This window comes from Halictus rubicundus, chromosome 2 (genome assembly GCF_050948215.1).
Source record: "Halictus rubicundus isolate RS-2024b chromosome 2, iyHalRubi1_principal, whole genome shotgun sequence".
Classification (NCBI taxonomy): domain Eukaryota; kingdom Metazoa; phylum Arthropoda; class Insecta; order Hymenoptera; family Halictidae; genus Halictus; species Halictus rubicundus.
The window spans coordinates 17,921,533-17,939,713 of NC_135150.1; the positions used below are offsets into that span (position 1 = coordinate 17,921,533).

At 39.2% G+C, this 18,181-nt stretch overlaps 2 protein-coding genes and 1 long non-coding RNA gene across 3 annotated transcripts; 2 read left to right on the top strand and 1 right to left on the bottom strand.

Moving 5' to 3' along the window:
- Positions 1 to 67: 67 nt before the first annotated feature.
- On the bottom strand, positions 68 to 18,106 carry Neb (kinesin family member nebbish). Its single transcript, XM_076805707.1, has 12 exons — positions 17,751 to 18,106; positions 17,094 to 17,645; positions 16,468 to 17,014; positions 15,980 to 16,207; positions 15,767 to 15,895; positions 4,866 to 5,026; positions 3,410 to 3,610; positions 2,688 to 2,960; positions 2,095 to 2,167; positions 1,849 to 2,018; positions 1,300 to 1,762; positions 68 to 1,184 (listed from the first exon to the last, which is right to left on the bottom strand). Exons 1-12 carry the CDS (start codon positions 17,855 to 17,857, stop codon positions 438 to 440), a joined length of 3,651 nt encoding a protein of 1,216 aa, XP_076661822.1. The 5' UTR covers positions 17,858 to 18,106; the 3' UTR covers positions 68 to 437.
- LOC143365488 (uncharacterized) lies at positions 9,253 to 15,744 on the top strand. Its single transcript, XM_076805706.1, has 2 exons — positions 9,253 to 9,891; positions 14,688 to 15,744. Exons 1-2 carry the CDS (start codon positions 9,786 to 9,788, stop codon positions 14,966 to 14,968), a joined length of 387 nt encoding a protein of 128 aa, XP_076661821.1. The 5' UTR covers positions 9,253 to 9,785; the 3' UTR covers positions 14,969 to 15,744.
- LOC143365492 (uncharacterized) lies at positions 12,848 to 14,139 on the top strand. The gene is made up of 2 exons (XR_013084553.1): positions 12,848 to 12,974; positions 13,266 to 14,139. It is a non-coding gene; the product is annotated as an uncharacterized LOC143365492 (long non-coding RNA).
- Positions 18,107 to 18,181: the final 75 nt, after the last annotated feature.

Here is an 18,181-nt window from a genome sequence, read left to right on the forward strand (position 1 = left end):
TTTCTATAGTCTTACAATATCGGATATAATATCACGCTGTAAAGAGTGTGCGAACTCCACGTTATATGCAAGACTTTAATTACAGTTTTCTTTTATTATTATTTCGTAATTATTGTACAAAGTATACAAGAACCAAATATATGAAAGTAAAAAAATTGTTAACGCAGTTTGTAACGTTAGAAATATTATTTTATATCATATACCAGGCAATAGAAAGTCTTTCCTATGGATAAATATACAGGTGATAGAAAATAAAATGGTGTGATTCATTCTTAATTATGTTTTTAGCACCATTTAACGTTTCAACTAACCTCTATGTTATTATAAAGAATGGTATATTCTTTATCCTGGCAAGGGTACTTACAGAGTTTGTTCAATTACATTAGGAATAATACCCTGCAAAAATTAAAGTAATCTACACATTGTATCTTATTAAATTAAGTTAGTTTTTTCCTTAAATTATCATTGAATCTCACGTTTTTTTGAATTATTTTATCGAACAGTCTATTATTGCGGCGTAAAGTGGCCTTTGTCGGAGATTTAACAGACTTCGTACAATCCTTATGGCAATCTTGTGAAGGACTCATATTTTTATCAGACTTCTCAAGCGGTACAGTGCTGTCACAATTTTGACTGTGATTTGTACTTTCATGTGTGCGTTCACACAAGTTTTGGGTTTCTAATGCTTTGCGCAACCTGTCAATGTTATTCTCTATACCGTTAAGAGAGTCTACAACCATTTTATTTTCTTTATTTTTCTCGCATAATCTACGCAGGGTTTTTATAGCATGCTCCATCTGTACAAGACACTTGTTTATGCTCTCCTGCTCTTTGGTATCATCTAACGTTTGATTGTCGACTGTAGCCTCCAATGCCGTCGCGTCCATCGAAAGTTGTTGTAAACTTTCATTCAAGTGCTTTTTTACTGGCGTCATGTTAATAGATATTCGACTATTGTTCAAGGAATCTTCAAAAGTTTCTGTATTCTCGTAGGGTTCCCAAGTCCCGTCCAACGTCGTACACAATTCTTTGATAGAATCCTCTATATCATAATCTCGCAATCGATGAACCCAATCTAAAAATTGCATTGGCTGCCACAGCGTTTCTTTCATGCAGTCTCTGTTACGTATACGAATTACTGGTTTAAGACTCTTATCCTCAATTACTTGTTGTTGATCAAATTCCTACAATACAGTAATCGATTACATAATTATACAAAGAGTGAGCATTTTAATCTGTTGTTATTTTTATGAATACTGGTGCGTGTATATCAAGTGTATTGTATCAATGAATACTTACATAATTAAGACCGACTTCCCTGCATCGCTCGGTAGCTTCTCTCACGAATAGTTGCATTTCGTGCAGAGTTATGCCGCCATCGTGGATAGCATCGGTGCTCGCTTTCATCTTAAGAGCGTATTCAGCATCCGCTGCTTTCTCGCTCAAAATATTTTCCAATTCTTCCAAGAAATTGGACTGATATGGCGAAACGATAACTTTCTTCTGCTCCACTTGCAGCTGTTTCAATCTATTACTTATTTCGACTTCGTTCGCAAGCATCTCTTTCTCTAGTTCCAGTTCCTTCTTTTTCTGATAAATCTGTTCCAATGCCTGCTTCTGTTCTTCTACTGTAGAACCAAGCATTTCAATCTTGCGCTCGTAAGATTGCTTTTGCGATCCTAGTTGCATTTCGACTTCGCGTTTCGCGTTCTCTAATTCCTTTATAGCTTTTTGTTTGCTTTCCTCGAGTTCGGCTCTCAATCTTTAAATACAAGACTGCATTAAATATTTAAATATGGAAATACTTGGCTGGGTCAAGATTTTCAGCAAATTACAAGAGACACTTACTTCTCCTCTTGTACTTTAAGAATTTCTTGATAAGCGAACTCATAGTCCACGGTTTGCGTGGAAATCTGAATATTGTTATGCCCGTCGTGAGGATTTGAGACCTTGAAGTAATGATTGCCGCCGATGACCAATCGATCACCATGTTTCAAGATTACTTTTCCTGTTACAATCTGCAATAGGATCAGTTTTAAAATAGTGAATACATAATAAAGATATGAAATACAATGGATATAAAATATGTTATACCTGTCCGTTGACGAAAGTATCCCCGTCCATCTCCGAGGAGAGTAAAAGCTTCCCGTTACTGTTCTGAATGGTGCTGTTAAATATACGAAAAACGATCAAATTAAACAGACGTAAAACAACCATTAGAACAATCAATATTACAGAGGATATATATATATATACACAGCAGATTGATTGCGTGCACAGTATCCTGGAAATCTTGCAAACGTGCTCACAGTCACTCATGAAAACAGCTGGCCAACCAATTAAAACAAGAAGAGCATGATCGGGCTTGAAGAGAACTGTGTTACACAGAAGAACGACATACAATCTTGTTAAAATTATAATTTATTCAATATTATGCTCAGAATCACTGCTGGAAGAGTATTGCATTAGCAAGACAGACAAGGAACATGCAATTGTGATAGGAAAATGACAAAGCAGGATGCAGAGTGAAGAATGTGTACTCCATAACCAGAAATCAGGACACGACAAACCAATGAAGTATGCAAAATGCATCGAACAGAAAAGCCAGAGCATATAGAAGAATAGAACAATTCCAATGATCTTCACATCCTGTTCAACTAGCAGATTGCGAATGTCCGACAACTAACCAATGCAGAGGCCTAACCAGAGGCCCATCCAATATGATATCCAAATTTTTTGGAAACCCATCGGGACCAGAATTTTTGCCGATGCGAACCAATCCGGGAGGAATCAGGTACAAGAGCGTACCGGACAACATAGGATCGGCTGCGAGATTTATCAAGCAAGGCTGCTTGTCCTTCTCTTGGAAATCGATCTCAATGGCAATCCCACAGCGACGCAAATATTTTAACTCAGAGTTTTTCCTCTGCTCCGTTTCCTGTAGCCTTTTTGACCATGTCCTGCAATTACAGATAACTAAATTCCGCATATTTTCGTCCTTGACTTGTTTTTTATTCTCAGCGACCCGCTGCTCTGAGATTTCGTGTGCCGTTCCATTTCATTCTCCTTCGAAAAAAGCTACTTACAACTATTATCTCAATTATTAGTAACGTTATCTAGTGCCGAGTTTTCGTAATACAGGCAAACAGAATTTTAAATGAAGAAAATATTTAGAGGCCTTCAATAGCAAGTAACTTTAGTGATAATTACAGCATTGCATTTCAAACTGCAGAAATACAAAACAGTAAAAATATTACTATTCAACTACTTTGCTACTTGCAGTTGCTTCAGAAAATTTGTATAAAGATCTTCTCGTAAATGTTAAATCTAACGAGATCGAAGAAAATTTGACAGATCTATCAAATTAGACGGGAGAAAAAAGGTTTGACGAATTGCCAGGATGATTTACATTTGAGTGGTTGTAAGCTGTTCCTCGGTTTTCTTCAGTTGATTCTTCAGTTTATCGATTTCCTGCTGCTTCTGTTTGACCTCGTCATTATTCTTGCTGTGGGGTTCAATGGAATCTAAGAGTCTTCGGGGACAGATTCCTAATTGTTTTTCGTATCCCTCGTGGACGCCGCGTAATCGTTGAACTTCCGCTTTAAGCTCGCTGGAAGGGAAACACGGTTACCGTAACGAAACGAAATAAGTGTCGTTAACATAATTGTACCCGTTAACAACCATTAGGTTATATATGCAGCGACATCATGAACGCATTCTTTTGTTTCGCCATTTCTACCCGGTGCGACGGTCTATAGCACGAAATTATGGTCGAGCGGCGAGGTGAGCGTAGCGTAGAGAGGAGAGCTGCGCGGTGAGCCAATTACTGTGGGGGTACCGACTACTGTGCCTATATTAATTATACTTATTTTATATTAAAATATTAAAAAAAAAGATATTACAATTTTTTCACTAAAATCAGTCAATATATATGTTATATATCTCTTTTTTAACATTCATTATGCTTTAAAAATAAGTATAATTAATATAGGCACAGTGATTGGTACCCCCACAGTAATTGGGTCCTTTACCCAGAACATTTTTGTTTCTAGGTGCACCGTTATTATAATCCACCTTGCTCGCAGCTCTCTTCCTAGATCTTTTTCGTTTTACTATATCCATACCCCTACATCCGGTCTTATCGAAGCGGTGATCGAAATTGTAATAATCGTTAGATTGCGGCTTCCTACGCAGAATAGTTCGCAGAATAGAAGTTCAGCAGAAATGTGTTTCCTGTATCGATGATCCTAATATTTCAGTACCAAACAGTAAGTTTAACGCAGAGAAATTCGCAGTCTAGCGATCGTCAAGGTAACGGAGATTTTATGTGACTCCACAGTAATTATCACGATTATGTTTACTGTTTACCCTGGAAAGCCTCAGCCCTGATATTAAGAGACTTATCTACGTGCGTAGTCACTTTGCCACATTTTTTTGGAAACCAGGAATGATTGCTTGATACCAGGAAGGGATAAACAATAATTTTTCTGTGATATAGAACGAGATAAAAAAATCTCACACTTTCAACAATTTATAACTGGCAGACATTATAAGCCTGTCCCCTGGTCTTCTAAAGTCAATATAACAAAAAAGATCGAAGAAATTTTAAAACTGGCCTGCGGCATCTGCTTTTCGATTTATCTCTACCGTAAGGAATTTATCCACTGGCGAGGAAAGTTTATTCCGGTTGCTATAAAATACAAAATAATTTAGTTTGCATACAGATCTGCAACCTGCGATATCACCGCCCTAATAATGATAATAGTTATCTACTTCGTTTCGTTCGCCGAAAATCTAATCTACAAGTGACAATCTTATCTAGGTTACATCTCTGGATGAACAGAATACTTTGTTTAATGAATTACCGAATTAACTTCTCGTGCGGGTCTTCGTTGATCCGTATCCGGTTGATAATGGCTCGCACTTGACAGGCGTATCGAAGGGTTGCGAGCGTCTCTTCCACGTGAACGTTAGCCGGTGATACTGTCGCAAGCATGGCCGTCCTTGAGTTGCCGCCGAGGCTCTCCTAACAGGTTCAAAAAGAATTTTTCTAGCGTGAAACATAACGGCGTCGGATAATAGGCTTCGTTGAAATAATTAATGTGGCACTTTCGAACATAAAAATCGTGTCGAGGTCATCGAATTGCGCGCGAATTGCTACCGAAGAACCCATTGTTCGAGAGACTTTAACGCGCGGTCGAGTCGCTCGATGCATTTTCAGACGAACAATATACATACATATCAGGTGTAAACAGTCCACGTGTAAACAGATATGAAGCAATCGAGGCGTATAAACACTGTCGCAATAACATTACGATTGTAATTAACGTCAGGCACGTCGCGTGACCTTTAAAAACTCGACTCGTTATCGCTTGATGGAACAATGAACAGTGGGTAATGGCAGAATCGATTATAGATTACCGATAATTAATTGTTGATCCGAGGTTACATCAAACAATGGTCGTTTTGATAGAAACGATAACGGGCAGCACTGATTGCCTGAAAAACAATTGCTTTCACGATGTAATTTAGCAAAGCATGGGGTCTCGTACTTGCATTACAATAACTCAGATGTTTTATCTGCCGTAGTTTATCTGACGTTACGCATAAATAATCATTATCAGACGATAAGGAGTTGAGCCTCGAAAAGAATGATTGCAGTCTAATCTCTCGAGTGGAGTTTCGCTTTGTGATCGATCACACCTTGGCGTGTCTTTCTTATCGTTTATCCTGATACTACCGAGAGAGAACGACAAGTCTGCAAATACAACGCGAAGTTCCTCGTTTGTGCAAACCTCGCGCACCTCGCCGCCTAAGCCGCGTGTTTAACAATGGAAGAAAAGAAATGCCTTCCATTATCGGCGGCGATTGGCTACGTCAGCATTCGTTCAAGTACGCTTCTTTTCTTATCGCCAATCACCAATATCGTTCTCAGATTTTAGATTTTGCACCGTGATCTATAGCGTTTGGACATTCAACCGGCGTCGATCATGCGGCTGTGACTGAGTATTACGATCACGAGAGATCGTTTGCTGATGCTGCACCGAATGCAGTCACACCGAACGCATATGCATAAAAGATGCTCCAAGCATTTTATCGGATATCTTATCGTGACGAATGCATTAGGGCAGGCTAGGAGCGCAAACAAATTATCGATTTGCATTGACCACGTTGCCAGCAGTAATGGTTTCTTTAGCATAATATTAAATAAATAAAGAGAAGTTTCCACAACGTGACGTGAAGCGAGCTTATTTTTCACTACAATCGGCCCGACTTCGTGACGTTATCAGCAATATGATCCTTCTATTTATCATATCAGACTCGTTATTGTGAATTTGGCTTGAAAACGGAATTTTTATGGTTCGTAGTCGCCATAAATCTTTCAGAGTATATTATGCATGTATTTAGTGGTTCAAGGATAACTTGAAGCGGCGCTAACCACCTGGAATGAGTTCCTTGGTGATCGACGGTTTTGTCGGCGGCGTAAACGAAAATTGGTCGTAATCTTGCGGAGCACGATAACTTACGGAGACCGTGCATAAATTATCATTGAACTTGCACTCGAACGTACAATAGTTATCGTGATGGGCGATCCGCTTTTCCGTTACCCAACAAGATTCCCGAGGCAGATATTTACAATCGCAAAAGCGAGCCTCTCGCGTGTAAACAGTTTCTAGAGCACACGTATTTCGCATCGCTTTGCTAATAACAGCTTCGAAAATAACTATTTGCATGAGGTCGACAGTGGCCGTGATCGGGGAAAACCGAGTGCATATCGAATGCATGCATATTGAAAAATGTCTTCGAACCGTTCTTATATAGCGATTGTGAGCGAGGAAAATTAGAACGCTTCGCAAACAAACTCGAGAATATATCGACGTGTATTTTTCCTGGCAAATGCAAGATTTAGTAATCGTATACTTTGTAGAGATGCGGGTAATAGTGACGTACAATTTTTTGCGATTAGACCCTGTCTGTTTATGCCAACTCGCAAGTTTGATCCAAGACAATACGTAAAAGATTGTTATTCTCATTAACTGTGCTAACTAAAACTGTACGTTAGTATATTTCATTGAACGTCACGTGCTGTGTGCACGCGAACTCCCACTTCACGCGTTTCACGTTGAATGTGTGCATATGAAAACGTGAGTCATTATCTTGAACTACGGCAAAAACTAGTATCGGGAAAAAAATCGATATTATCTTCGTGATATTTCAACACCGTCAGTGCAGTAAACATGTTTTAAAAATACGAGACGGATAACTTTTACAACTAAAAAATCATGTTTTTCATACCATCTGACGAATCACTGGAATGCACAGAACCGGCTTCGACAATGCCGGTTTATTTATATACTTGAAAGAAATATGCTTTTCCTACGTACGGTAAACAACAAATATCTCGTATTTACCTATTGCCACATCTCCACTATCTTGACCAATCTCTTAATGAAATTTTAAGCTACTTTTATCAAGACTATTACTCGACTGTTACTCGACAAAATGTTCATATAAGTGAATCTGTATCTGCGGTCATGTTCAAGATTAACTCTTCAAGTATCTAACCGATAAACATCAAACTTTGGGGACAGATCGGAATTCGTTGGATAACACAGGTGTAATACTCAAATTAAATTGAGGTAGTCATTTTATACACAGAACAATCTTCACAGACCAACCCTAAATGTCTCAACCGTGAGCAAACCTACTCTCACTATCTCAAGCAGAGGTAAACTCGGTATCGCAAGTGCGAGCAACCCTTAACTATGCTGCGTTTTTGGAGTCCTTTAAAATTTAATCACATTTTACTCATTTTTAATCAGTAATTTCATGTACGGAAAAATTTCCGAAGGTAACCCTACTTCCTCCTACCCCCACCCATCCCCTCGAAGCGCAAGCGACAGTACGCCTTAACTCTGCTGCGCTTTTGGAGTCTTTTAAAATTTAATCACATTTCACTAATTTTTAAACAGTAATTTCATGTACGGAAAAATTTCCAAAGGTAACCCTACTTCCTGCCACCCCCTCGAAGCGCAAGCGACCCTTAAGGGGGCCTGCAGGCATTTGGCCTTGACTGTCACGCTATGTTACGCTGTGCCTTTTTTTCTAGACATTTTACGTCTTAAATAAGTAAGTAATCAATTAAAAATGCATACCACCGTGTTTGTACATGTCTTTGCTACGTTTGTATACAGCCTTTTTTTCGATACGAACACTAAATCTCCCGAAATTAAGAGAATCTCTCAGCGGCAGCCATCTTGTGACGTCATACTTGCTTCAGAATTCGAATTTTCTGCCGAATATTACAAATTACTCCACGATGAGGTAGAAATTCGCAATTCGGGCTCTATACAGACGTAGATTGGACTTTTAGGAAACACAATTGACCACTTCTGAACTGCTCATTGCAATATTGAAGCGGCAGTTTGACTAGATTTTGACCCTTGCATACGTATATGGATTTCAAAACATGCCGGCCCCCTTAAGTCTGCTCCGCTTTTTGAGTCCCCTTTTAATCACACTTTATCTTGTTTTGACAAAGCGAAAATTTTATCTGAAAAAACTACAACAAAATCGTCGCTAACCCCTCTTTTTTATACCCCTCCCCCCCCCTAATAATTATACCGCATGACTGATCCGAGGGCCGCGACGGACACTTTGCGCTCGGAACTATTTTAGCTCGAAAACAAAACCTGCCTTTCGACCTAGAATATTTTCCTTCTATGATAGCATTTCATGCATATGAAACCGATGTAATTTACTCAGAGGTGTGCGAGGTCACGACAATGTCGTGTCGAGAATTTACATAGAATTTACGAGAATTCGGGTTCCCTACATACAATACTTGAATATTTAGTAATTCACTAAAAACGACTGTAGCAACGTAAAAATGATTTCGAACAATAAGCTAGCAATCTTGAATGCCGAGGTGAGTCGTCGCTCGAGCGGTAAGGGTAAATGTCCTGACGTAAAGGGGCGGGGTAAGCTAGAAATAGCGAGAAATCCGTGACCGGCCGATAAGTTCCGGCAGAGATAGCGAAACGTTGAATCCGCCCGAGATAACGCGAGCCGAGAAAAGAGAAAAGGCGAAGGTGAACCAGGAAAACGCATTTAGAAGTCGCAAAATCCGCGCCGCAATTCGCGAAGGTGATCGCTGGTCGGAGTAGGGGGACGCGGGGGCGCGCGGGAATACGGGGGGAAGCGGTGAGCCCGGTGGCCGAAGTAGAGGGGCGAGCCGGCGGATAAACATTACGTGCGCAGCGTCCACGCACGTTCGTTTAGTTCAAAGGAAAACATCGTGGCGATTCGAGAGCGGGGACGCGCGATCATCGCACTTGATTTGCCAGACCGCTTGATTCGTTCCGAGGTGACTCCCGTGACACCAAACTGGATCTGGTTGTTTACCAATGAGTTGTCCTTGGTCGGATAGCAGCAGAAGACGAAGACGAAGAAGCGCCGCGTCGATCGACCCGTCAGGCCGACCGAAGAAATTGTCGCTTTAGAAAGGCGAGGGAAGAGCTAGCCGACATCGCCGATTCTCGCGCACCGACGCAAGAACGGGAACCAAAGTAGAGGATATCTACCGTTCCGAGATATCAAGCCAGTTGAAACGCTACCAACAGAGGATCCAGGGACTCTCTTTCTCTGTCTATCTCTCCCTCTCTCTTTCTCATTCACTCTCTAGAGGATTCGCAGAACAAACACACCGAGGTTGTCCACGTGTGTGGAGATGCGCATAGATCCTCTGCAATAAGAGACGAGCAACAGACAGCCAAGGATCGAGCATGGATCTAGTCTACGTCCCCGAGGTTCTGAACTACGGGTTCCTCCGGGGCCACTCGTACAGGGACTACGAGCAACCCTGGAACACAAACTATTTCAACAACAACGGTACGTGTAAGTCTTGTTTCAGCGTTGTAAACAAATTTCGCGTGAGAACTCTCCTCGGTCCACCGTGTCTCGGGATCCGCGAGATCCTTCGGACGACGTTTTCCGATTTCTGTGCGAACTGGTGTATATTGTTGCGACCAGAGGTCTTGTTGTTCCTCGCTTTACATATTCTTCGGCGAACGGTATCTCTATGTGCAGATAACAGGCCGTGCATTCGCAGCAAACGCACGTGTCAGTCTCCGCGTCCTCCGGTATAATTCGCATGAACGTCGCGACGGCGTTCTGTCGCGCGGTCGCGTTCTCCTCCTATCTCGCTTCGCTGTGGGGAATTTCATCCGGATAATGACGCGCAACGACTCATCCTTGGATCCGTTTTAAACGTCCATTAGATTTTGTAATTAATCTACTCGTAACTGGTCGCTGAATAATTAGCGGCATCTTTTCACCGCGAAAATGCGTAGCAAGTCCGTCTTCGTATCGTACTCCCTTTTAGTACAGGGGCCCAATTACTGTGCCTATATTAATTGTACTTAATTTCAAAGCATGGTGAATATTAAAAGAGAAATATATATATATTTTTTAATACTCATTATGCTTTAAAAATAAGTATAACTAATATAGGCACAGTCTCAGATCTCTTACGATAATATTGGTAGTCCGTTCAACTTTCTTTTCTTTTCTCGTCTGAGATGAGTCTAATCTTGTTCGAATGATAATGTGTTTTCAATCGTGAGAAAGCGGTTAGATTTTGTAATGTACGGACTTCTGACTGCACGCCAAGTTCGTTTGAACAGCCTTCGTACTCCGTTTTAGTGTTGCTACGAAGGCGACGAACGTTTACGACGCATTCGGCTTTCTTCTTATGCGCTTCGAGGTGACTCGAATCTTGCTCGGATGATTGCTAGATTGCCGGATGAAAAAGAGGGTGTCTGGTCAGTTGGTGATTCCCTCTGACAGATTGGTGGTATTGTATGATAACGAGGGCGATCCACCTTTGTAATTCTATTAAAAAGCAACATATGTTGAAAAAAAAAATTATTTACGTTTTTCGCTCCGGCAATCTGGTGTTAACCCATTTGCATCATAAGAAAATATGAAAAGAAGGCCTTCATCACCAAACTTTTTTTTTTATTATATTTAAGTACAGAAGTGACTACAAGTAAAAGAACTTCATATTTCAGCATTATAAGAAAAAATCAGAATTACTACTTTCATCTCCAATAACGGCCTCCATTCCTAATTTTTAGTTAACGAATAATGATAGTGACCAACAAAGATGAGCGTATATATACGCTAATGATGCAAATGGGTTAAACAAAAGTATCCACGAACATTTCAAGCTTTCATCAGATTGTACAATTTGCCGCTCCATCCTAGTTTGTTTGTTGTTTTCCCCTGAGCGAATTTTATGAATCGTTTTTACCGAGGATTCTTCGATGTGAAAGCACGCACGAGCCTCGGATCGCCGTTTAAGGAACATGATTTCCCCCTGGGTACCTTTAACAGACGATTTCATTCTTCGCTCAAAAGGTCCGGATCATTTGCAGCATGTACGATTTGTAAAATGGAATACTGGGGTCAACGATAATTAATAGCTGTTTGTTCCAGCGAATCGGAAACAACCATGTCGGTTGTTCGCTAAATGTTTGCAAGTCGCAATACTTTTGTTTCCTTATCTCTTCCTGCGTTTGAAGTCGAAAAGACAATTAAACCACATTCGATTTTCGAATCCAGTGAGTCATAGTCATACTTCGCAATCGCAAAGATTATTGAAATATGCGCCGACGAAATTCGCTTCCGGCCGACAATCAGAATGACGCAGTACAAATCCGTTTTCCATGAAGCCGTTGCTCTTCAGCTACGGAGTAACAATAATCACGGAACTGCGATCCGAATAAAAAAAGAAAGGGCGAATAGAACCGGTTTAATCACCTCCTCGATCGAATTGTAATTATCGTTTCGGTCTACTACAAAAAACGTATTTTTTTCCAGGAAGAAAGAACCATGAAACGCCTGATCGCTAAGTTCGATTGATTTCTCTCTTATCGAGTCAATTAAACGGTTAACGAAGACGGTAGGTCAACTTTTGGAACGTCACAGAGGTGTGTGTACGCGCGCTACGTTTCGACGCAAAGTCCAATAGCAATCGAATCAAAATTAATCCTCGTGTTCGCATTTAGAAGACGTGTGCGATTGATCATTCTGTTGGGCGTGTTTGACAGGTATTCCTATGTAGTTGGGGCCACGCATTTCGATTTATCGTCGACGGGAACTGCCCGCAAAAAGCTGTTTTTTCCGCGTTGTTTATCAACCGGTCACATTCGGAAACCGCCATTCGGGTTCCCAAAATATTTCGGATCTCGTCGGCTTCGCGCCTTCGAACGAGATAAATCATTCGCGCCGGGATCGTTGCATAAGACTCGGCGTGTCTGTAAACAAAACAGAACACGATACTCTAGACATCAAAAGAAGAAAACATATTTACGACTGGTTACGATCGTGGATCGCTGTTCGTCCCGAGTTTCGTAATGAGACATGCTAATGATCCGCGAACAAGCATTCCGTTGCAGATGGATGTCCGTCGTTTGTAGGAGAGCCGCCTCTCCCCTCTATATTTGTATACGAAGCTAAAAGAATATGCAACTTGGTCTATAAATACTTCCGTTACCGGCGTGACATACTACCGATGGGTAAACAGGCCTAAAAATATCGCGCGATAATGAGGCGCTGTGTATGAATCGCCATCGCCTATTCGCGATGGGATAGAAAATTGCCCGTTGCAGAAAGAAAATTGAACATAATTCGTTGAAACGGTGATACTTGCGAGTTTCTACAGTCGGTATATAAAGTATTCGTACACTCTTGGAAAACAAATAACTTTTTAAAAATTGTATCAAACGGCTTGAATTTTTTGGAGATGTTGCAACGATTAATTTAATGATTTCTAAGTAATGCATAAATGCATAAATAATTTCTTTTTTAAATTGCTATTGGTCGTAATTGCGAAGGAAAAAGTAGAGGTCACGATTTTTAAGTTTTTTTATCTGTGTTTGTAATGAAAATGTAAAAGGTACCTTTTGAAGGTCTAAGTAAGTTACATAGATGCACAAAGTTTCATTGAAATAGGTTGACGCATAAAAAAACTATGGGCATTGTAAGATGTAAAAATCTTTGAATTTAGAGTTTAAATCGCAGTTTTTTTACAGTTTTTGCTATTTTTAATCAATTATATTTTCTAGCAGCCTTGATCAATTTCGATGAAACTTTGTGCATGTATATAACTTGCTTAGATCTACAAAAGGCACCTTTTAAATTTTCATTACAGATACAGGTAAAAAACTTAAAAATCGTGACCTCTACTTTCTTGTTCGCAGTTACGACCAATAGAGATTAAAAACAAAATATTTATGCATTACTTAGTAAATTAATCCTTCTAACATCTCTAAAAAATACAAGCTGTTTGCTCCAATTTTAAAAAAGTTATTCGTTTTTAAATGTGTACGAATACTTTTTACACCGACTGTATGTCTCGCTGACGAACAATTGTCGCTGGAATAATTTTCTCAGAGTCTTGCGTGGCAAGTAGCAATTTCTCGTGCAAAATATCTGTCTATGACTGCTTTCACGCGCTTCTCATTTCGTCAAAGAAAAAGGAAACTCCATCGCTGATAAAATCTGCAACAGATATTCCAATTTAATGCTCGCTGAAGGAACTTGAAAATCCGTTTCTGGACTCTGTAAACTCACGTGCTTTCAGCGATGCGCGCCAGTCTATTTCTAGTTGACCGATTTGCAAAATATGTCCCGGTGACTCCGTTCTGTTCGCATACTTTGTAACAATGGCATTGGAGAACGCGATCAAGATTTTATGATGATTTTTTGATTGTTTGTTCCGAATACAGAAAGCGATCGCGATACTCGCGAACACCGGAAATAGTACTCGCTAAAACACGGATTTTTATCGTCGTGATCCCCAATTATCTGCCGCGTCGAGCGTTCTCTTAATCATTCTTTGATCTAAGAGCAATCATGTGTATCCTACCCGTGAAACCAGTTCCAAGATGCGTACGTGCGAGCCATCACGTGCACCGCCTGTCCACAACGGAGCGAATGAGGTAGATTTATTTTGAGCATGAACGCTAGAATTGTTTACTCGGCGGACTACTGCATGTCCCTTTTGTTCTATAATTGCATTAGTTACTAGCACCGAGGTGTGATTAGCGAAATTAAATTATTTTTTAAAGAGTAGAATAAATATATTGCGTTGGTGAAAAGTCCACCCGTCTTTTCTTTGTTATGAATAAATAAGAAAATCGCCGAATAAAATGAGGAATGCATGATTTAATAAGATTCATTCATTGTAAGCCTGCAGTTCAAAATTGATGAAGTATACGCAAGCAAATAATTTGAATAAAATAGTAAAATGCCGCAATGGATTGGATCGAGGGGGAGTTGAGTAATCGAATCGTGTACGTGCGAGAAAGCACCGTCAGTTCCCAAAAATGTTCATGACGAAACGTCTTTTATAAGTTGTTAACGCCTGTGCCATAATCCGGTGGAAACGTATTGATCTCTAGAGTTGAAACAATCTCTTGACGGTTCTCTGTTTTGCCGGTTTTCTGTTATGCACCTAACAATTTGCACGCGTTCGCGTACAAAGGCGGAGCAAATAAAAAGCGCGCGTACAGCCGTGTCCGGAAAAGAGAAAAAAAGAATTCGTTATCGCGACAGAAAGGGTAAAGCAGCGGTTATTTAAAAGGCAGTGATTCCAATGGCGGGATACGATTGTGTTCCAGGGCGATCGTCGCAGAATCATTGCCAGCGATTGTCGCAGCAGCAACAACACGAGCAGAAACAACTGTCGCGAGAGAGCTGCCATTTGTGCCGAGAGAGCAAAAGAAGAAGACTTGCGGCTTACATAAGAGGCAAATCGCGGCGGAGCTCTTGCCAAGAGATCCACGAGGAAGAGGAAGAGCAGGATGTCAGGCAGGACAATGTTGTGAACAGCGCTAATCTGGTAAAGGAAAGCTCAATGAAACCCGCAGAATCGAAAGAGACGAAGGGTACGCAATCATAGCTCGAGCCGCCCCTGCATAATCACACGTCGCATAATTCTAAAACACCACGGTTAGATTTTCGTTGATATCGATCTACTTTTACGTGTAAAACACGATACGTTAAAAACGTGTAAGACGGCAATAGGATTCTAAATCGCCGTTTACTTTCTTTCACTTTTACTTTAGAGTTTTAGATTTAGCATTGCGTCCGCGAAAACAACATAAAAGGCAAAGAACGCTTACTAAGTTTTCATTGAAATAGAAGTGTACGATGATGGGGCCAATCTCATCTAGATCGTACATCAAATCGAAGAACGTTTTCACAACGAGTCACAAGCATGAGATCAATTTATGCATTATCGAATGTATTAATTTCTTCCAATACACCGTCGAAACCATTGAAAAAAATAGAATATTTTACAATTCGCCATGGCAACAACTGCATTTATGTCGTAAGCGTGAAAGATAAATGCGTGCCTTTACCCTTCAGAAGACAATGGGTTCTTTAGATTGTTTTAGCTTTAGAAGTTCTTTAGCGTCAAGAAAATTAGAATTAAGGGGATATTCAATGGAAGATTGAATCATCTATAAGACTGATTTTACACGCAAAACTATATTGGAAGAAATATTATCTAGCGATAATGATATTGTAATTAGTTTGTAAATTATTGTATCCTTGTAGGAATAATATAAAATGATAAAGAAATATTATTATCACGAAGCGTACAGACTGTTAAGAAAAGAATGCTTTATTAATAATAAAAAAAAAGTCAGCTAAAATAAACGATACCTTTTAGGCTTGCTTTAATATTACTTACCTTCAGCAGCCATGTGAGAACCGACTCTCTGTATGGAACAAAACCTCGTTTGCCATTATTCGTGTTTTCAGCAAGAGATGCGATTACTTTTCCCAAGGTGAGCAGCGATTTGTTAATGGACACACCTTCCTATAAATTGCAATTCGATATACTATTATGTATAGACGAGTTACTACAAAATATAATTATACATTGAAATATAATGTAACAAACCTTCAGCCTATCGCCACTGGCACAAGTTTGGCTCAGTCTCTCACTGCCTGCGAGATCCACTAAATTAATTTTACTTCGACGACTAGGATCAACGTTTTCCTTGTTTAATTGGCTACTGGCTTGTGTTTGCGTTAATATAATACTAAATATACTATGCGATCTTGAGCTCTTCTCGTTCATTCCTGTTGCTGCAGTAGCCCGTTGAGAATTGCCCACTTTAAGCCAAGTCTAAAATACGTGTATTCGTAATTAAATATGTAAATAATTAAACAATTGTCTAAACGATGAATATAGTTCACAGTTATGCTAATTGAATTACGTAGTTCGAACTTCTGAATTAATTTAATCGCTAATTTCTGTAATCATGGATGTAATTAAAATACAATGTAATAGAATTACTTTCTAATTTCGATTCATAGAGGAATTTAACTGTAATTCTGCACAACTGTGATACAATTTCATATTATACGTTAAAAGTACGAGGATACCTGCAAGTCTTTATAATTCTGTACGCAATGTTGACTCAAATCAACAATGTATGGACCATAAACAGGATGTTCTCTGACTTTAAGAGGAGCTCTTTTCATTCCGTTATTAACATTCGTCAAAAGATCGTGTATCTTCTCGTTATAAATTTCAAAATAACTAATTTCTACAGTGGTTGTGTTGTTTATATTTGTAGGTATTCTCGAGAATATTTCTTGACAAAATCTCGGAATAATACCAGTTGCCTCGTCAAGTATTGTTGAATTTGTTTGTGAAGATTCTTGACCCATCATACTATAACTTTTACCAGATCCTGTTTGCCCATAAGCAAACAGACAAACATTATAGCCTTCGAAGGCATTCTGTATTAGTGGTAGAACCATATTTGTAAATACAGTTTCTTGACTAGCATGACCAATCCTGGTTGAATCTTCATACGATATAAAACAGTGATCGTACATAAAAGTATGCTGGATAGATTCACACTTGACAGTAATATTCTGGCCATTCACTTGCACAACTGAGGCAATTTTTGAATCAGTTTGTTCTCTATATTAACAAGATAAAAATCATTATATTCAAAGATAGCATTCTCTTAGAACATTTATAAAATAACTTTGCAACTTACTTTACATTTAAGGGCCTCACACGTATACCCACAATTAAATTACTATTTTCTCCTTCAAACACTGTTTGGTCTTCTATACCAATTTCATTTGATTTAACACATGGTGTTTCCACCTGAACTACAGTAAAACAGTCAGGTGTTGCTTCAGACAAAATATTGTCACTAAAATAACGTTTTATAGGTGTTTTGTTTATAGATGGAACATTTATTTTTGTATTGCTTATAGCAGTGCGGGCTCTATACTGTTTGGGAGTACAGAAATACACTGTCTGTGTTTTGTCATTTAACGAAGTTGTCGACGATATCTTTGTGGTTTTGCATTTGTCATTGGATAAAATATTTTCAGGAAACAAGACCTGTTTCCTTTGGAACGTATTTATAGACTTCGAATGGGTAAGGTTTGAACTAGAAGGTGTATTTGTTGATTTAGAATTCCCGGCTAAACCAGTATCGAAAAATATTTTATGTTTCTCAAGTTTCAGACATTTATTTTCATGTTGACTTTGGATTCGTTTGCAAGGTGTTTCAAATGCTTCAGAGCATGTCTTCTCCCTAAAAAATGACAATGTTAATCGTAAATAAATATTTATTATCTATAGACAGTGATATAATAAATATGCAGACAAACAATAAACCATGTATAGAAATTACACTTACATTTTATTCAAGGAATTTGTATTCTCCTTGTCGAAATTAATAGGTGAACTTGAGAAAATAGCATCGCAAAATCCATGTCTCACAGTTTTCAAAGTATTATGTGCCATGATAGTATTACGTGTAACAAATTTTTAAATAAAAGACATTTATGCGTTCAAAATTTTGTCTTCAGTAATCTAACCTTGTCAAAGCCCGCCGTGTGACAGATGCGCGTAGTTACTACAGTTTATTTCAACCAATCGCAATTTTAGCCATCCTATCGAGCAACAAATTTTCGCACTGGGCCAATATTTTTCCATATAATCAATTGCACATTACTTTCTCTAATATCTATCGCAACTACATGTTTATGCTAAGCAATATACTATCTTAAAATTACCAATTGCACCAAATTTTGATCCTCAAATAAGTAATTGTAACGATCTTTTAAA

Bases quoted from the DNA above. Each gene is read 5' to 3' on its own strand.
- LOC143365488 (XM_076805706.1), top strand. From the start codon at position 9,786: ATGGATCTAGTCTACGTCCCCGAGGTTCTGAACTACGGGTTCCTCCGG. The intron at 9,892-14,687 runs GTACGTGTAAGT...ATTGTGTTCCAG, and splicing joins AAACTATTTCAACAACAACG to GGCGATCGTCGCAGAATCAT.
- Neb (XM_076805707.1), bottom strand. From the start codon at position 17,857: ATGGCACATAATACTTTGAAAACTGTGAGACATGGATTTTGCGATGCT. The intron at 17,015-17,093 runs GTAAGTTGCAAA...TTGTTAATATAG, and splicing joins GTGAGGCCCTTAAATGTAAA to AGAACAAACTGATTCAAAAA. The intron at 15,896-15,979 runs GTTTGTTACATT...TGCAATTTATAG, and splicing joins CCAGTGGCGATAGGCTGAAG to GAAGGTGTGTCCATTAACAA.